This window comes from Symphalangus syndactylus, chromosome 3 (assembly GCF_028878055.3).
Source record: "Symphalangus syndactylus isolate Jambi chromosome 3, NHGRI_mSymSyn1-v2.1_pri, whole genome shotgun sequence".
Lineage (NCBI taxonomy): Eukaryota > Metazoa > Chordata > Mammalia > Primates > Hylobatidae > Symphalangus > Symphalangus syndactylus.
In genome coordinates this window covers 8,540,952-8,557,115 of record NC_072425.2, presented here as the reverse complement: position 1 = coordinate 8,557,115, position 16,164 = coordinate 8,540,952, and the positions used below count along the sequence as shown (strand labels likewise).

Here is a 16,164-nt window from a genome sequence, read left to right as displayed (position 1 = left end):
AGCTTCAGTAAGCTCACAACTTCAAGTGGCCTAATATATGCGTAATTGTGTAAGGTCCAGCCCTACGGGGCTTAGCAGGTGTTCTCCCCATGTGCGGAGATGAGAGATCGTAAGAAACAAAAACACAGGGCAAAGAGATAAAGAGAAAACAGCTGGGCTGGGGGGACCACTACCATCAAGAAGCGGAGACAGGTAGTGGCCCCCAGCGGCTGGGCACGCTCATATTTATTGTATACAAGACAAGGGGGCAGGGTAAGGAGGCTGAGTCGTCCAAGTGATTGATAGGGTCAAGCAAGTCACGTGATCATAGGACAGGGGGCCCTTCCCTTTTAGGTAGCCGAAGCAGAGAGGGAAGGCAGCATATGTCAGCGTTTTCTTCTGTGCACTATAAGAAAGATCAAAGACTTTAAGACTTTCACTATTTCTTCTACCGCTATCTACTACGAACTTTAAAGAGGAACCAGGAGTACGGGAGGAACATGAAAGTGGACAAGGAGCGTGACCATTGAAGCACAGCTCCACAGGGAGGGGTTTAGGCCTCCGGATGACTGCGGGCAGGCGGGATAATATCCAACCTCCCACGAGAAGCTGGTGGAGCAGAGTGTTCCCTGACTCCAAGGAAAGGAGACTCCCTTTCACGGTCTGCTAAGTAACGGGTGCCTTCCCAGGCACTGGCATTACCGCTTGAGCAAGGAGCCCTCAAGCAGCCCTTACGCAGGCGTGACAGAGGGCTCACCTCTTGCCTTCTAGGTCACTTCTCACAATGTCCCTTCAGCACCTGACCCTGTACCCACCGGTTATTCCTTGGTTATATTAGTAATACAACAAAGAGTAATATTAAAAGCTAATGATAAATAATGTTTATACTAATGATTGATAATTGTCCGTGATCATCTCTATATCTAATTTGTATTATAATTATTCTTATTCTATTTTCTTTGTTATACTGAAACAGTTTGCACCTTCAATCTCTTGCCTCGGCACCTGGGTAATCTTCTGCCCACATAATTTGAGTCCCTGAAGGAGAGGTGAGAGAAAGAGGAGCAAAAAGATATTTGAACAAATAGTGGCTGAGCTATTTCCAAATATGAAGAAAATGAAAAATCCACAGGTCGAAGAATCTCAACAACCCCCAAGGACCAGAAATATGGGCTGGGCGCGGTGGCTTCTGCCTATACTCCCAGCACTTTTGGGAGGCTGAGGCGGGCAAATCACCTCAGGTCAGGAGTTCAAGACCAGCCTGGCCAACATGGTGAAATCCTGTCTCTACAAAAATACAGAAATTAGCCGGGTATGGTGGTGGGTGCCTGTAATCCCAGCTACTTGGGAGGCTGAGGCACAAGAACCACTTGAACCTGAGAGACAGAGGTTGCAGTGAGCCGAGACTGCGCCATTGTACTCCAGCTTGGGTGACAGAGTGAGACTCCGTCTCAAAAAATTAAAAAAAAAAATGAAGAATAACAATAACAAAGGACATCATAATAAAATTGCTCAAAACCAGTAACAAAGAGAAAGTCTTTTCTTTTTTCTCTTTATCGCAGTGGTGTGATCTCAGCTCACTGCAAGCTCCGCCTCCCGAGTTCACACCATTCTCCTGCCTCAGCCTCCCGAGTAGCTGGGACTACAGGCGCCCACCACCGTGTCCGGCTAATTTTTTGTATTTTTAGTAGAGACGGGGTTTCACCGTGTTAACCAGGATGGTCTTGACCTTGTGATCTGCCTGCCTTGGCCTCCCAAAGTGCTGGGATTCCAGGCGTGAGCCATTGCGCCCAGCTGAGAAAGTCAAAAGCAGCCAGAGAAACAAAGACATGGTAATGTACCGATGAACCAGGAAGAATGGCAATCAATTTCGTGTCACAAACAATGCAAGCAAGAAGACAATGGAGCAATGCCTTCAAAGTACTGAAAGGGAAAAACCGCACCTAGAATTCTATGTCCAGGAAAGAGTACATCAAAAACAGAGATGAGATGAAGGTGTCCTTAGATATCTGAAAGCTAAAGACACCAGCAGACACGCACCACCAGAAATGCTAAGGGAAGTCCTTCCAGCAGAAGGACAAGGATGCGGGTTAGAAATCTACATCTACCCAAAGCAATGGAGAGCACCAGAAATGGTAAAATGACGACTACGTGCAGATGTAAATATAAACACATATATTATTTAAAACTTTTAACAAGATAATTGGTTGTTTAAACAAAATGATAACAATGTATCACAGAGTTTATAAAACATTTAAAATAAGCCTGGGCAACATGGCAAAACCCCATCTCTACAAAAAATACAAAAATGGCTGGGCGCAGTGGCTCATGCCTCTTATCCCAGCACTTTGGGAGATTGAGGCAGGTGGATCACCTAAGGTCAGGGGTTCGAGACCAGCCTGGCCAACATGGTGAAACCCCATCTCTACTAAAAATACAAAAATTAGCCGGGCGTGGTGGCGTGCACCTGTAACCAACTACTCAGGAGGCTGAGGCAGGAGAATCGCTTGAACCTGTGAGGTGGAGGTTGCAGTGAGCCAAGATCGTGCCATTGCACTCCAGCTTGGTCAACAAGAGCAAAACTCCATCTCAAAAAAAAAAAAAAATTAGCTTAGGGTGGTGGTGCATGCCTGTGGTCCCAGCGACTTGGGAGGCTGAGGAAGGAGGATTGCTTGAGCCCAGAAGGCAGAGGTTGCAGTGAGCCGAGATCTCACCACTGCACTTCAGCGTGGGTGACACACTGAGACCCCCATCTCAAAACATTTAAAATAAAATTTGTGACAACAATAACCTAAAGGTCAGGAAAGAAGAACTGGCCTTGTACTATAAGTGAAGTGGTCGACTGTATATACTATTATAAATCCTAAAGCAGCCACTAAAATAATAGAGTTACAGCTCCTGGGCCAACAATGGAGATAAAAGGGAATCATAAAAAACATTGCTTAATCCAAAGGGAGGCAGAAACTAAGTGGAAGAAGAAAATATAGGACAGATGGAACAAAAGAAAAATAACCAGGTGAGACTCAAACCTAACCACATCCGTCATCATGTTCAATGTGAATAGTGTAAGCACCTCAATTAAAACGCAGAGATTGCCAGATTGATTTTTTAAAGCAAGATGCAACTGCACGCTGCCTGTAAGAAACACACTTGAAATACAGAGACGCAAATAAATGGAAAGTAAAAGGATGGCAGTGGATACCATGAAACACCCGTTGAAGGAGAGCCGGAGTGGCCGTATTAACATCAGACAAAATAGCCTTTGAAGCGAAGGATACTGCTGAGGATAAGAGGATTATTGCATAATGATAGAGGGGTCAGTTCATCAAGAGCACATAATGATCCTGAGTGTTTATGGGCCTGATGTCAGAGCTTCAGAATACATGAAGCAAAACCTGATAGAACTGCAAGGAGAACGGCAAATTGCAATGTGGTATTTCAATACCCGTCTCTTATTCATCGATAGGAATGTTAGGCAGAAAATCCAAGATGCAGTAGATTTGAAGAGCATGATCCACCAACTTGATCTAAGTGATACTATAGGACACTCCCCCCAGCAACAACAGAATAGACATTGTTTTCAAGGAGCACCCACTGACGTAGACTGGCTTCCAGGCTAAAACCTAAGTCTGGACATTACGAGGTTCACACAAATGTGTTTTGTGAACACAATGAAGTTAAACTAGGAATGCACAGCAGGTGCCAAGCCCGGAGATTGGGCGACTGTGGCCGGCTGGGAAGTCACCGCATCTGTCATGATCACACTGAGGGCTAAAATCGCCTTGTGGTGGTCTCGCCGCGCCATCCCTACAACCTGCACGCAGACCCTCCCTTGTTCGCTGACACACATCACACGGGAGGGGAGTCTGGACCAGGTTTCTGTGCAGCCCACGCTGGGGAGCCTGTGCAGAGAGCTTTCCCACCAGGGAAAGCCACTCAAAGGAGTGGAGGTGGGTGCACAACAGGCCTGGAACCAGGGAAGGGTTCCTGTTCCCGAAGACGCCGAGACAGGTTGTACCCAGGCTTCCAGGAGATGGCAGCCACCTGGAGGCCAGCCTGGGGGTCACGCCAGCTCAGAGGAGCTGAGACCCTCTGTCCTAGAGCAAGGCCGACAGCAGCCTGTGCTCACCTGGCAGAGCTGCCTCGCTCACCCTCCCTGGGCCGCGGACCTCCCTTTGTGTCAGGCTGGTCGCCCAGCTCTAGGGAAGCTTTCCTGCTGACATCCCGACTCAGCTCCCCCAGGCTGGGTGGGTGGAGATGGTGTCTGCCAGCTGTCTAACCCAGTTCCCCAGGCTCAAGGGATGCCAGGGGCTAGGGCTGCCCCAGGGTCAGTCACACAAGTGCTGGAGTCAGACAGACCTGGCTGCAGATCCCAGCTCCACTCTGCATGGCCTTAGGCAGCCACTGTAGCCCTCTGGGCCTCCCTGTTGTGCACCTGCCTCGGTTCCCCCCTCTCGGGTTCACACTGGCTGAGGGCTCTGCCTGCCTCCAGGCCTGGGTGGGGTTTTGAAGACACTGTCACCTGCAGAGGCTGGCTTGGCCACCATACTCTCTGGTCTGTCCTTGGGACCCTGGGAGGACGTGGCAGCATCTGTGTCCAGAGGCGGGTGTGACCTATAGGTGAGGACACGCCCGGGAGACTTGGCACCAGCACCTGCAGTGCCCACCCCACTGCCTGTGCCCAGAGACTCCCCAACCTGCATTTCCATGTTGGGAGGGGGTGGCCAGCCCCAGCCCCCAACCTCACCTGGATGTGGCCGTCCCTGTGCTCTGAGAGGCTGTGGTCGGCTCTCCGTCCTTGCAAATCGGAGGCTGCTCCAGCTTCAACGCCTCCTCTGGCCTGGCCTGGGTCGAGTGTCTCTCCATCAGCCGCTGTGAGGAGTGGGAGGTGTGTTGTGGAGAACGCAGGAGGCGACTCCACAACTGTGGGCATTGGGTCGGGGCGGTCAGGCCAAGCCCAGTCCCAAGGAGGAGCCTGAAGCTGGGCAAGTCTCCAACCTCAGGGGCCTCTCTGTCCATCTTGCAAGTGGGGCCGACAGCCCCCTTCTGCCTCCCAGAGAGGCCACTGCAAGGAAGCAGGGGTGGCCAGTGCCCAGCCAGGGCTGGAGGGTGTGGGAGCTGGGGGGCCAGCTGCACGGAGACGGGTGGGAAGGAAACCCCAGCTCCGGTCCTGGCTGAGGGTGCTGGGAGGGCAGGCACAGGAGGGGAGCAAATCCTGTGATGCGGGGAGCAGGGAGGGAACAGGCAGGGACGCAGGGCAGGGTGTCTGTGTTGCTGTCGGTCTGAGGCTGCCTGTATGTGTACTTCCACACGCACACACACGTGCACACACACACACGTGCACACACACCCACACGTGTGCACGCACATACTTCCATCACTCTCCTGGAGATGCCCGCCAACATGTACCGTGGATGTACTTCCCACCGACCCCTGAACCAAACACAGAAGAAAGGTCAACCTCCCAGAAGGCTTATCCCCTCCAGCCAGGTCACAGCCGTCAGCCACCCCATCAATCCCCTGCCAGGGTCACCGCTCCTAGGCCTGGGTGACATTGTCATGGGGCAGGTGCTGAGCCACCCCCGGCAGTGGGAGCTGCCTGTTGGAGGGGACGCTATTGGCGCAGGATGGCCCGGCAGAGGCAGCTCAGGAGACACTAAGCTCCTTCCCGTCTGGCAAGAGACCTGGCGGTGGCGTAAACACCACACGCATTTTGGGTTGCATGCTCCCATGGAGAGCCCAGGGCTCAGGGGCCTACCAAGCCTGGGACACGGACAGGTGGGAGGCTCCAATGGCCATCTGTGACCCAGCTTTGGTTCCCGCTGGGGCACGCCCCAGTGCCGGCACCCCCAGGACACAAGTGGCTGAAACCTCCTGTTTCTGCCCAGAGTTTTTGCTTTAAAGGGCGCTCTAGCCTCTGGCTTGCCTCCTCTTGGCGAGGGGTGCCCACTGTTCCCGTGGAAGTCTCCACACTCCTTCCCCGTGTGACTGACCTTCCCACCCAACCTCCTGCAGAGACAGGCTCCCCCTGCGGCAATCGGCCGCTACCTCCAGCCGCCTCCTGAAGAGCAGCCCATCCAGGGTCTGCTGCGTCTCCCAGGCCTCCAGCTCTGCCCGCTGCCGCAGGAGGGCCAACGCCTGCTTCTGCTGGTCCAGCTGCAGGGAGAACCCACAGCTCACGGTTCCTGCTGCCCCCAGCCAGGGAGGGTGGGCCCCTTCCTCGGGGGTCACCCCGAGGGATCCTGTGTCTGAGCAGGGCCCCTCCCTCCAGCCCACTGACTTTCTCTCCCTGCCAGGGGCTTCCCCATCAGCCCAGGAAGGCCAGGCACCCTCTGTCTGTTCCTCCCACCTGCATGCTCCCCTCCCGGCCACCCTGTTTCTAAATTCTATAGTCTGCGCATTAGAGCCTCTTCCGCTTGGCCTCTGGGAGACAGAGGCTGCTCCCGGCTCACTGCCTAGCAGAAGGGGACCCAGCTGTCATCAGCCTTGGGCAAACCTTCAGAGAATCCAGAAAGCTGGAGGTCTTCTGCTGGGTGCTGGGAAGGCGTCTCACACATGGGTCCTCCTGCTGACCTGTGGAACCATGGAGGGGGGCAGCTGAGTGGTCCAGGCCGCTCTCCCGGCCTCCCCTCGCTGCTGCCTTGGTGCACCATGGCATGATTTGTTAATACAGCCTCTCCACCTGCAGGGAAACTGAGGCACAGAGGCCAGGAGTGCAGGTGGCCTGAGTCCTGAGCCCAGCTGGCATCAACTCCATCAACAAGAGCCCCTGCCCTGCACGTCGAGGAAGGGCTGGGAGACCCGCTGCACCTCCTCGTCCCCGCTAAGGCTGGCTCTGCCTGACCCTGGCCAGGACCAACTCCAGGACGGATGGCAGGAGTCTGTGGGGAGGGCGGAGGCCCAGGACATGGGCTTTGCCCCCAGACAGACTGGGTCTGTCATGCATTTGCCATGTGACCTTGAACAAATCACTTGTTAGTCAGAGCCCAGTGGGGACACACAGGTTCCTCCTTCCCTTGTGGGAGGGTCCAAGGAGATAGTTTGGTACAGGCTGGCTGTGCATTCAGCAGGTAGAAGCTGCTGCTGACGGTGTGGACGGGGGGGTGGGTGAAGAGGGGCTGGGTGTGAATGGGGTGGGTAGGTGCTGATGGGGTGGGTGGGTGCTGACAGAGTGGGTGGGTGCTGAGGGGGTGAGTAGGTGCAGACGTGGTAGGTGGGTGCTCACAGGGTGGGCGGGTGCTGAGGGGGTGGGTGGGTGCTCAATGGGTGGGCAGATGCTGAGGGGGTGGGTGGGTGCAGACAGGGTGGGTGGGTGCTGAACGGGTGGGTGGGTGCTGAGGGGGTGGGTGGGTGCTGATGGGGTGGGTGGGTGCTGACGTAAGCACCTGGCACAAGTCCAGGGCTCTCCTTGGAATTTCTGGGATTGGTCCAGGGCATGGTATGAAAACTTCAGCCTCAGGCCGGGCGCGGTGGCTCACGCTTGTAATCCCAGCACTTTGGGAGGCCGAGGCGGGCGGATCACGAGGTCAGGAGATCGAGACCACGGTGAAACCCTGTCTCTACTAAAAATACAAAAAAAATTAGCCGGGCGTGGTGGCGGGCGCCTGTAGTCCCAGCTACTCGGAGAGGCTGAGGCAGGAGAATGGTGTGAACCCGGGAGGCGGAGCTTGCAGTGAGCCGAGATTGCGCCACTGCACTCCAGCCTGGGCGACAGAGCGAGACTCCATCTCAAAAAAGAAAAAGAAAAAGAAAACCTCAGCCTCTTCCTTGGATAGTGAAGTCCCCAGTAGCAGCAGAGGGGGCTTCCCTTTCTCCTTGGTGGCCCCGAGTCCCAGCTCTGACTCTGAATGCCGTTGGAGCTCCTGGCCCCAGGGAGGCTGCCACCAGGAGGCGCTGCATGCAATGGGGTCTGCAGATGGTGGGGCCGCTGTGATGGCTTGCTGATGAGCGCCTTGGTCACTGTTGGCTGGTATATGGATGGAGCCAAGACCAGGATCCCCACTCCGACTGCCCCAAGAGCGGCGGCTCCTCCAGTGGACTGCTCGCCTTCCCGGAACGGAGCAGCTCAGCTGTGAACCACAGCTAAGCCGGTTCCTGGGTATTTCCACAGCAGCAGAGGACACCCCAAAGCACCGAGACAGGGTGAGCAGCAGGGGCGCCTGGCCACCTGGCGTGCAGTGAGCATTCGGGGTCACCCCCGTGGCCCCCATCTAACTGGTGATGATGGGAAGTGAAGACACTCTTACACTGCTTGGTTTGGGTTCGGGCGCCTGTTCTGAGCTGAAATTCCTTTTTTGCAAAGGGAAGAAACCATCCTTTGCTTTTGTTTCATGGCCCTGAGAGAGGCTGAAGCCAGAGAAGGGCCCCAGCCGCACCAAACGCCCCTCCGGCTCTTGGGAGCCCCACAGTCCCATGGCCCCCACAGATCTCCCAGCTGTGGCCTAAGGAGGGGGAGTCCTGTTCATCACCAGCCATGTCAGCAACCAACAGATCAGGGGACGTGGGGGGACATGAGCTGTTTGTTCCTGAACTCTGAGCCGTGACCCAGGAGAAGGTGAGCGTCCGCGAGCTGGGCACAGGCCTGGTTGGACAGAGACTGCAGCAGTCACCCCAGTGAGTGCCCTGACTCCTCTAGCAATAGGTAAGGAGCCCCAAAAGTCTAGCTCCACGTGCCACCCCAAAGTCCCTGGTAGCCTGTGAGGATGCAATGGGACAGTTTGACAGATGTTGGCACATGGCAGCTGCGGTCACTGCTGGTGGTGATGATGTTAACTAGCTACGTTCTCAGTCACGTGGCGTGGGTCCTGGGGAGTCACAGCCTCAAACCAGAATGAGGCTGACAGGATCCCTGCCCTCAGTGGGGGCTGTGGAGTTTGAGAGCCAGGGCCCTGCTGTCTAACATGGCGGCTGGCAGCCACACCCACCGTTTACATTTAAACTTAAATTAACAGAAAATAAAACATAAAATGCCACTCTTCAGTCACACTGGCCACATTTCATGGCTTGACAGCCACATGTGGCTGGTGGCTACCATATCGTACAACTCAGAATCTGGAGAATTTCCCTCATTGCAGAAGGTTCTAGTGGACAGTGTGGTGTACATATTTAAGTCCAGAAAGTTCCACTGGACAGAGCTAGTCTACATGTTTAAGTCTAGAAGCTTCCATTGGACAGTTCTGGTCTATGTGTTTAAATCTAGAAGGTTCCATTGGACAGCTCTGGTCTAAGTCTAGAAGTTTCCATTGGACAGAGCTAGTCTACATGTTTCAGTCTAGAAGATACCATTGGACAGAGCTAGTCTACATGTTTCAGTCTAGAAGGTTTCACTGGACAGCTCTGGTCTGGGTGTTTAAGTCTAGAAGGTTCCATTGGACAGCTCTGGTGTGTTTATGTCTAGAAGATTCTCTTGGACAGCACTGCCTCCAGTCATAAAAGCTAGACCCAACAGACTCCTGTTGCCTGTCCCCTTGGGGCTACTGCACCTTCCACCCATAGGATGGTGAATGAGGTATAGGGGTAAAAACTGCCCCTTCAGGCTGCCCCTTCCAAGGAGGAGGCAGAGCCTGACTCTGACCTCACCCCCTTGGGAGATCCTGGCCAAGAGGTGGCTGTCCTGCAGCCGTTGGAACTGTCTGACTCACAGCAGCCAGCCCCTGCCCATCCAGCCTTCAGGAAGGGCAGTCAGCAAATCCAGCAGTGGGAGAACAGAGCCCCATCCCAGCCAATCCCTGGGCACCCTGGGAAGCTTGCTGCACCTCCCTGGGCTGCACTTTCTGGGGAGAGGAAAGGTGGTGCTATGGTTTGAATGTTTGTCCCTCCTCATGTTGAAATACAAGGCAATTCAGCCACAAGGCAATTCAGCCATGAGGGTTCCACCCTCGTGAATGGATGAGTGCCATCATTGTGGGTGCAGGTTCATTATAAAAGGAAGAGTCTCACCCCCTCTCGTCCTCTCTCCTTCTCGCCCTCTCCCCCTCGCCCTCCTGCCTTCCTCTCTGTGTTGATGCAGCAAGAAGGCCCTCGCCAGACACCGGTATCTTGTTCTTGGACTTCCCAGACTCCAGAACTGTGAGCCAATACATTTCTGGTCATTATAAATCATCCAGTCTCTGGAATTCTGTTACGACAGCAAAACAACCAAGGCCAGAGGCCCACGGGGGCCTTCCTGGCTCTGAACGGCCTCCACCCCACCCCCGGCACATGCGCTTTCTGCCTCTTCCTGTTGAATTCTCCCCTTGGCACTCATGCCTCAGATCCCACACACTGTGTATCCTCACTTGCTCATCTTCTTACTGCCCACTTTCCCTGAAACACAGGCACTATAAGGGCCGGGGCCCGCTCTCTCAGTGCCAGGCAGGCAGTGATGCTCAGAGGGTGTGTGTGGAAGGAAGGGCAGGTGCATACCAGGGCTGCAGAGGCTCCCACACCCTGGAGACTGGGAGAGTCTCCCAGGGGAGGGGCCAGGGTGGAGAAGACGCAGACCCTTCCTCCCTCAGAGGGCTCCAAGTGTGAGCCCGACAGGCCCTCCCCTCCACACACACACACGCAAGCATGCACACACACAAGCAAGCATACACACGCACATGCACACACACACAGGACCCTCTCTGCTGGTCCACAGAAAACAGCTTCCCTGAAGCTGCCAGGTGTGGCTCCAGGGCCCTGGGAGGACGCTGTCAGTTGGGGAGGACTCGATGAGCCTGCCTCCCACCCTTGCAGCCGGGAAGCAGCCTCCAGGAGGGCTCCAGCTCAAGGCTTTGAACCCACCCCATGGGCATCCACAGCCCAGGACTGGAACCCTCCTCTTCCCCGTGGCACTGGCCCTGGAGCAGGAATGCCTGGGGCTCTGCCCACTCCCCCAGGTCTTCCTCAGGCCTCCCCGCTGCCAGCCGAGGAGGGTGCAGGTTGTACCTGGGGCTGCTCTGGGGTGGTGGTCCAGGAGTAGGGGTTGGATGGGGGCCCCCATTCACTCAGAACGCACCCTCCCACCATCTCTCCCCCAGCCAGACATGAACGTGTTTTACTCCAATGCTCAAAACCTGATCTTTTGAAGAAAATCAACGGACAATGATGAAGCAGCAAATAGGGGTCCCCCACCTTCTGAGTCCACACTCAGTTCCCATGGCTGCACCAGCCCCTCCAGCTGCCCTGCCAAGCCCCCCAGCCAGGAGGGTCCCACAGCGCAGCCCACGCCAGCACGAGGCCCTCAAGCCCAGGGCTTCAGCAGCTGCTGGGTCCCTTGGGCACCAGGCAGTGGGCACTGCTTGTTGGAAACCCAGGATGAAAACAGTAGCAGAAGAAAAAGTCGAATCCGGGCTGATGGGACTGTAAGGGAGCGTCCTAGGAGGTGGGCTGAGCACAGCGGCACGGGGCACGGCTGTCATGAAATAAGCACGTGGGTCTCATCCACCCGGCACCCATCACCACAGGTGTGGCGAGCACAGAGCACGCAGAGGGTCCCGAAAGCCTCCAAAAGCTTTAATAACGAGGCGTGGATGCTCTCCACGTGGAAAAGGATTGCCCTATCCCGCAGGGCCAAGCTCCAGTGCTAGGCAGTGGAAGGGGTTCTCGGCGGATGCCCCCGGCCACCCGACCAGCCAGCCCGGGGCCTGTCCGCAGGGTCGCCCTTACCACAGCTCCGGGGGCTCCAGGGCGCCACAGAGTCTGCCCCTCCGGCCAACGGCGTCTCCTCCAGTTGCAGGGAGCCCCAGATAGGGTGCAGCGTGGCTGGGCCCGCATGTGAGCTGGAAGACACAGGCACACGTGTGGCAGGGCCAGGCCTGTGGAGGAGACAGGAGATAGGGAGATCCGGGTGACAGCCCCTCGTTGAGCAGGAACCTGCACTCCCGTGGCCTGGAGCAGCTCTCAGACCCCCAACAGTGTGCCCAGGTGGGACCCAAGGGCCAAAAGCCTGGCGGGGGAAGGGCCTGAGGCCTGGGAGCCAGGAGGCAGGGGTGAGCAGGAGGCAGGGGTGAGTGGGTGGGGCCTGAGCATGTGTCCCAGCGTGGTGGCATGGGCCAAGGTGAGGCCACCAGCCCACATCTGGGAAGCGCTGGCGCCAAGCCTGGCTGCTCAGAGCTCTGCACTCAGACCCCAGGGGGGACAGGGGTGTGCACGGTCAGCTTCTGTGGCCACCGTCGGTCCCCAGGGCCAAGATCAGAGTCTCCCCAGCCAGCGTGGTCATCGGGACCATCTCTGCCTTCTACTAAGGGCACTGCCTACCAGGCCCGGAGCAGAACGGGGTCACACATCAGCTGTAACCCTCACCCCACTGCTCAAGGGTGGCACTGGAGACTGCAGGGCAACCTATCTGGGGAGCACCCAGGCTGTGACCATGAAGGCAGGCACGGCTGGACCCACACACCTGCCCCCACTCAGGCTGGCCAGCACACAAGGCTGACAGAGCCAGGAGCCAGGTGTGGCCGCTGGCCTTTCTCCTGGAGGTGGCCAAGTGGTGAGGGAGAGCTGCCAGGCACGGGCGGGCAGCACTACTGGGATGAGGGGTCTTTGGGGTACACAGAGAGATGGGTTTGCGGGTGGGGCATGTGCTGAGCCTGCATCTGGGATGTGTGCTGAGCCTGCATCTGGGGCATGTGCTAAGCCTGCATCCAGGGCGTGTGCTGAGCCTACATCCGGGGCGTGTGCTGAGCCTACATCCGGGGCGTGTGCTGAGCCTGCATCCGGGGCACATGCTGAGCCTGCATCTGGGGCGTATGCTGAGCCTGCATCTGTGAGCATGGCTCGCCTCACTTCGCATTTCTCATCAGGGCCTCCATCTGTGCTTCCTGGTACGCAGTGACCCAGAACCCACTGGAGTGGCTGAAGATGCTGCCCACACCTGTGGCCCAGGGGTTGTCGGGCAGGGGGTAGACACGCCCTCCCTCAGCAGCCCGCAGGGCCCACAGGTGTTTGTCTCACACCTGCTGTGGGCAGGGGCTGTGCAGGGTCTGGTGATGGCGGTGACCCACCTCCCAACCCCCGCCCACATTCCGGGTGCTGCAGGGGAGCTGGACATGTGCCCAGGCCGTGAGGGGCTGCACGGCACCTGGGAGCACAGGCCTGGAGAAGTGTTCTGGAACCCAGGCTGGGTGGCTAGAAGAAGCCCCAGTGCCTCCACCACTGAGTGCCAGGTTCCCATGGGACAGAGGGGACGGACCCACCCCAACTCAGAAATCAGTCTGAGGCTGGGCACAGTGGCTCACGCCTGTAATCCCAGCACTTTGGGAGGCTGAGGTGGGCAGATCACAAGGTCAGGAGTTTGAGACCAGCCTGGCCAATATGGTGAAACCCCATCTCTACTAAAAATACAAAAATTAGCTGGGCATGGTGGCGGGTGCCTGTAATCCCAGCTGCAGGGGAGGTTGAGGTGGGAGAATTGCTTGAACTTGGGAGATGGAGGTTGCAGCTAGCTGAGATCAAGCCATTGCACTCCAGCCTGGGCGACAGAGCAAGATTCCATCTCAAAAATAAAAACAAAACAAAAAAAAAAGAAACGAGTCTGAGAGGCGGCCGGGATCTGGGGCACCCGAGAGGCTCAGCGTGGGAAACGCACCAGGTGGCAGCAGGTGGAACCAGCAGAGGCTGCGTGCGCTGGCCCTGAAGCTCCAGCCCCTCAAGTGGTGAGTGGCAACAGACAGGCCAGGCCCCTTTCCTGGCTGCCTGAGCAGGGGCGGAAGCCTTGGGAGGGCGCAGCTCGCCTCTGAGCCTCTCCCTAATCCCTGCTCTCCACCAACCTGGGTCCCTCCGGGCCACGGTTCATGAATATGATTCTGCCTCCTGCTGTCTCTCCGCCGCCTCGGCAGGGATGTGGGGGTGGAGGGCACAGCCCAGTGCCTGGCCCTGATGGGAATGTCTGGGTGCCATCACCACAGGGAGCCCGGGCCGCCCCTCTGCCCCTCTGGCTGGACCCAGGCTGGGCCAGGAACGCTGAGACCTCAGCCTGGGTCTGGCCCTGGGGGCAGATCTAGCTGGTCCCCTGGGAGCCCGGGGCACTGAAATTAACCTTTTCAAAAATTCTCACCGCCTCCACCTCCCACCCCTTCTCAAGGGCTGGGCGGAAATTGTCCGGGGCATTGCAGGTGACTGAGGCGAGGTCTGGCCTGATGCTGCCCTCTTCTGGTCACAATGGCTCAGTTCCACGGGCTGGACTGGGCCTGGGCAGCGGGTGGGGTTGGGAGTGAGATGGGGCACAACTCAAAGGCCCTGGCGCAGGCACCAAGCCCGCCATCCCCTAAGGGCAAGGGGGGCTTCAGGAGAGGAAGCTGGTGGGGTTTCCTAGGAAGGATGGGCAAGGGAGACCTCGGGCCAGGAAATGTCCCAACAGGAGGGGAGGGAGGAGGGGGAAAGGAGGGAAGGTTGGGCTTGAGGAGGGGCACCCCCTTCCCCCACACGTGGACTCTGAGCAACAGCCTCTCTGCTGCGGTGCCCACTGCCACCCTAGGGCTACACATGGCGTCTGCCCTCATGCCCTTGGCCACCCAGCAGAAGACAGCTTGGTGGAGGTGGGTGGCATGACCCAGGCCCTGGCGTCCGGGGAGCCAACGTCTAGGTGTCCCTGGTGGACCTGGCCACGCGTTGAGGATGCACAGAGGCCGTCCTGAGAGACGGCCGCTGGCCTGGCCTCTTGCCTGCCCCGCCCGTGGTGCTGAGCTTTCGAGCCTGGGTTCTGGGGCTGCCTGGGAAGCAGCTGCTCAGGTCAGGCCGGGATCCCTCACCCAGGGTGCTTCCGTCAAGAACGGAGGGGTGAGAGTGGCCAGGAGTGGCCCCAAGAACGCCTGGCAGTATGCGGTGTGCAGGGAGCCGTGGGGACCAGGAGGGCACTGCTGGCCAGGAGGGCCACAGGGATCCCGGCCCACCCCAGCAAGAGCGAGTGGCCGGCTGGGCAGATGGTGGGCTCACAGGAAGATTTTTGGTGGGGGGCAGGTGTGGAGGGGGCTTTTTCAGGAGAGGAGATCCAAACGTGTTCACAAATCCCCAGGAGGGACTCAAGGCCACAGCTGCTGCTGGGGCTTAGGTGCTCGGGAGGGAGCCGCCGCCTCATGCGCTGCAACCTCTGTCACGAGCATCTAACTCAGTTTCCACCTGCAAAGCCCCCATGGACCGAGCCTGCTGGGCTCTGCTTCAGTCTGGGGCTCACTGGGGCTGCAGGCGCTGGGGTAGGGCAGATGCTCCCCCGGGAGGAGGGAGTTGGGGCTGAGAGGGGCCTGGGGGTGCAGGGCAGGCGAAGTGTCCCCGGGAAGGGGCTTCAGATGTACCTGTGTGACATGGACCCAGAGGAGGCCACAGCCTGTGCTGGGGATGGGAGCCAGAAGGCGTGTGAGGCTCTGTGGATGGGCGGCCCTGAGAGCTCAGGTGGGGTCGCCGGGCCCGGATGGCAAGGAGCACCCGAGTCACTGTCCCTGCACTCAGTCTGGAGCAGCAGGCGAGAGGGAGCTGCACCAATGGCGTCCCCGAGGCCCGCAGCCAGTTCAGGGGGCATTTGTGGGGGGAGTGTCTGACGCGGGGCTTCCCTGCCCCGGCCAGCGTCTGAGCCAGCACCACCTGCTCCGGGTCCCTGGCCGCAGCCTCTGGACCAGCATGACGGGGACACATGGGGGTGAAGTGAGAGGCAGCCCCTGAGCGTGGGTGGGCGGGCGGGCAGGTGGGCTTACCTCCCCGGAGAGGGGCTGAGGGCCTGGAAGGGGACCACGCCTCTCTGCAGCCTTTTGTCCAGTTTCACATCCACCTGTCCCTCCTCTGGGGAACCTTGGGGAAGAGGGCACCTGGCTTCACTCCCTGGTCAGCTGGGAGCACGGGACGGGAGACTCAAGCCATCGCAGCAGGAGAGGAGCCTGAGTCACACCTGGCAGGGGTGGGGGTGGGGGAGCCTCCCTGGCCCTCAGGCCCCTCTGCTGGAGGAAAGGCAGGGAGGCAGCAGGGAAGGAGCCACGGGAGCAGCCTCACCCTTCCTCTGGCCAGAGAACAAGACAGGAGCAACAGCTGCTGTGGGTGCCACGTGCCACACAGGAGAGCTCACACATCCCACAGGGAAGAGCCCACACACACCACAGGCCACTCGGGAAAGCCCACGTACACCATGCTGCTCAGAGCCCCTGGACTGTTGTCCTCCTAGCCCCCTTTCCAGGAAGGAAACCAAGGCTCAGAGAGAAAATGGGGTCCCCATTCCTCCCAGCCCACAGGACCCCC

At 57.9% G+C, this 16,164-nt stretch overlaps 1 protein-coding gene across 1 annotated transcript in view; it reads right to left on the bottom strand.

The window, feature by feature from the left end:
- Window positions 1-16,164, bottom strand: part of CCDC187 (coiled-coil domain containing 187) — a 51,959-nt gene that overhangs the window by 18,496 nt on the left and 17,299 nt on the right. Inside the window, exons 9-14 of the mRNA XM_055269890.2 lie at window positions 15,630-15,723; window positions 11,611-11,723; window positions 6,476-6,552; window positions 6,028-6,135; window positions 4,727-4,851; window positions 4,502-4,593 (exon numbers count right to left, since the gene is read on the bottom strand). Of these exons, the coding sequence (XP_055125865.1) occupies window positions 4,502-4,593; window positions 4,727-4,851; window positions 6,028-6,135; window positions 6,476-6,552; window positions 11,611-11,723; window positions 15,630-15,723 (609 nt within the window). The remainder of the gene's footprint in view (window positions 1-4,501; window positions 4,594-4,726; window positions 4,852-6,027; window positions 6,136-6,475; window positions 6,553-11,610; window positions 11,724-15,629; window positions 15,724-16,164) is intronic.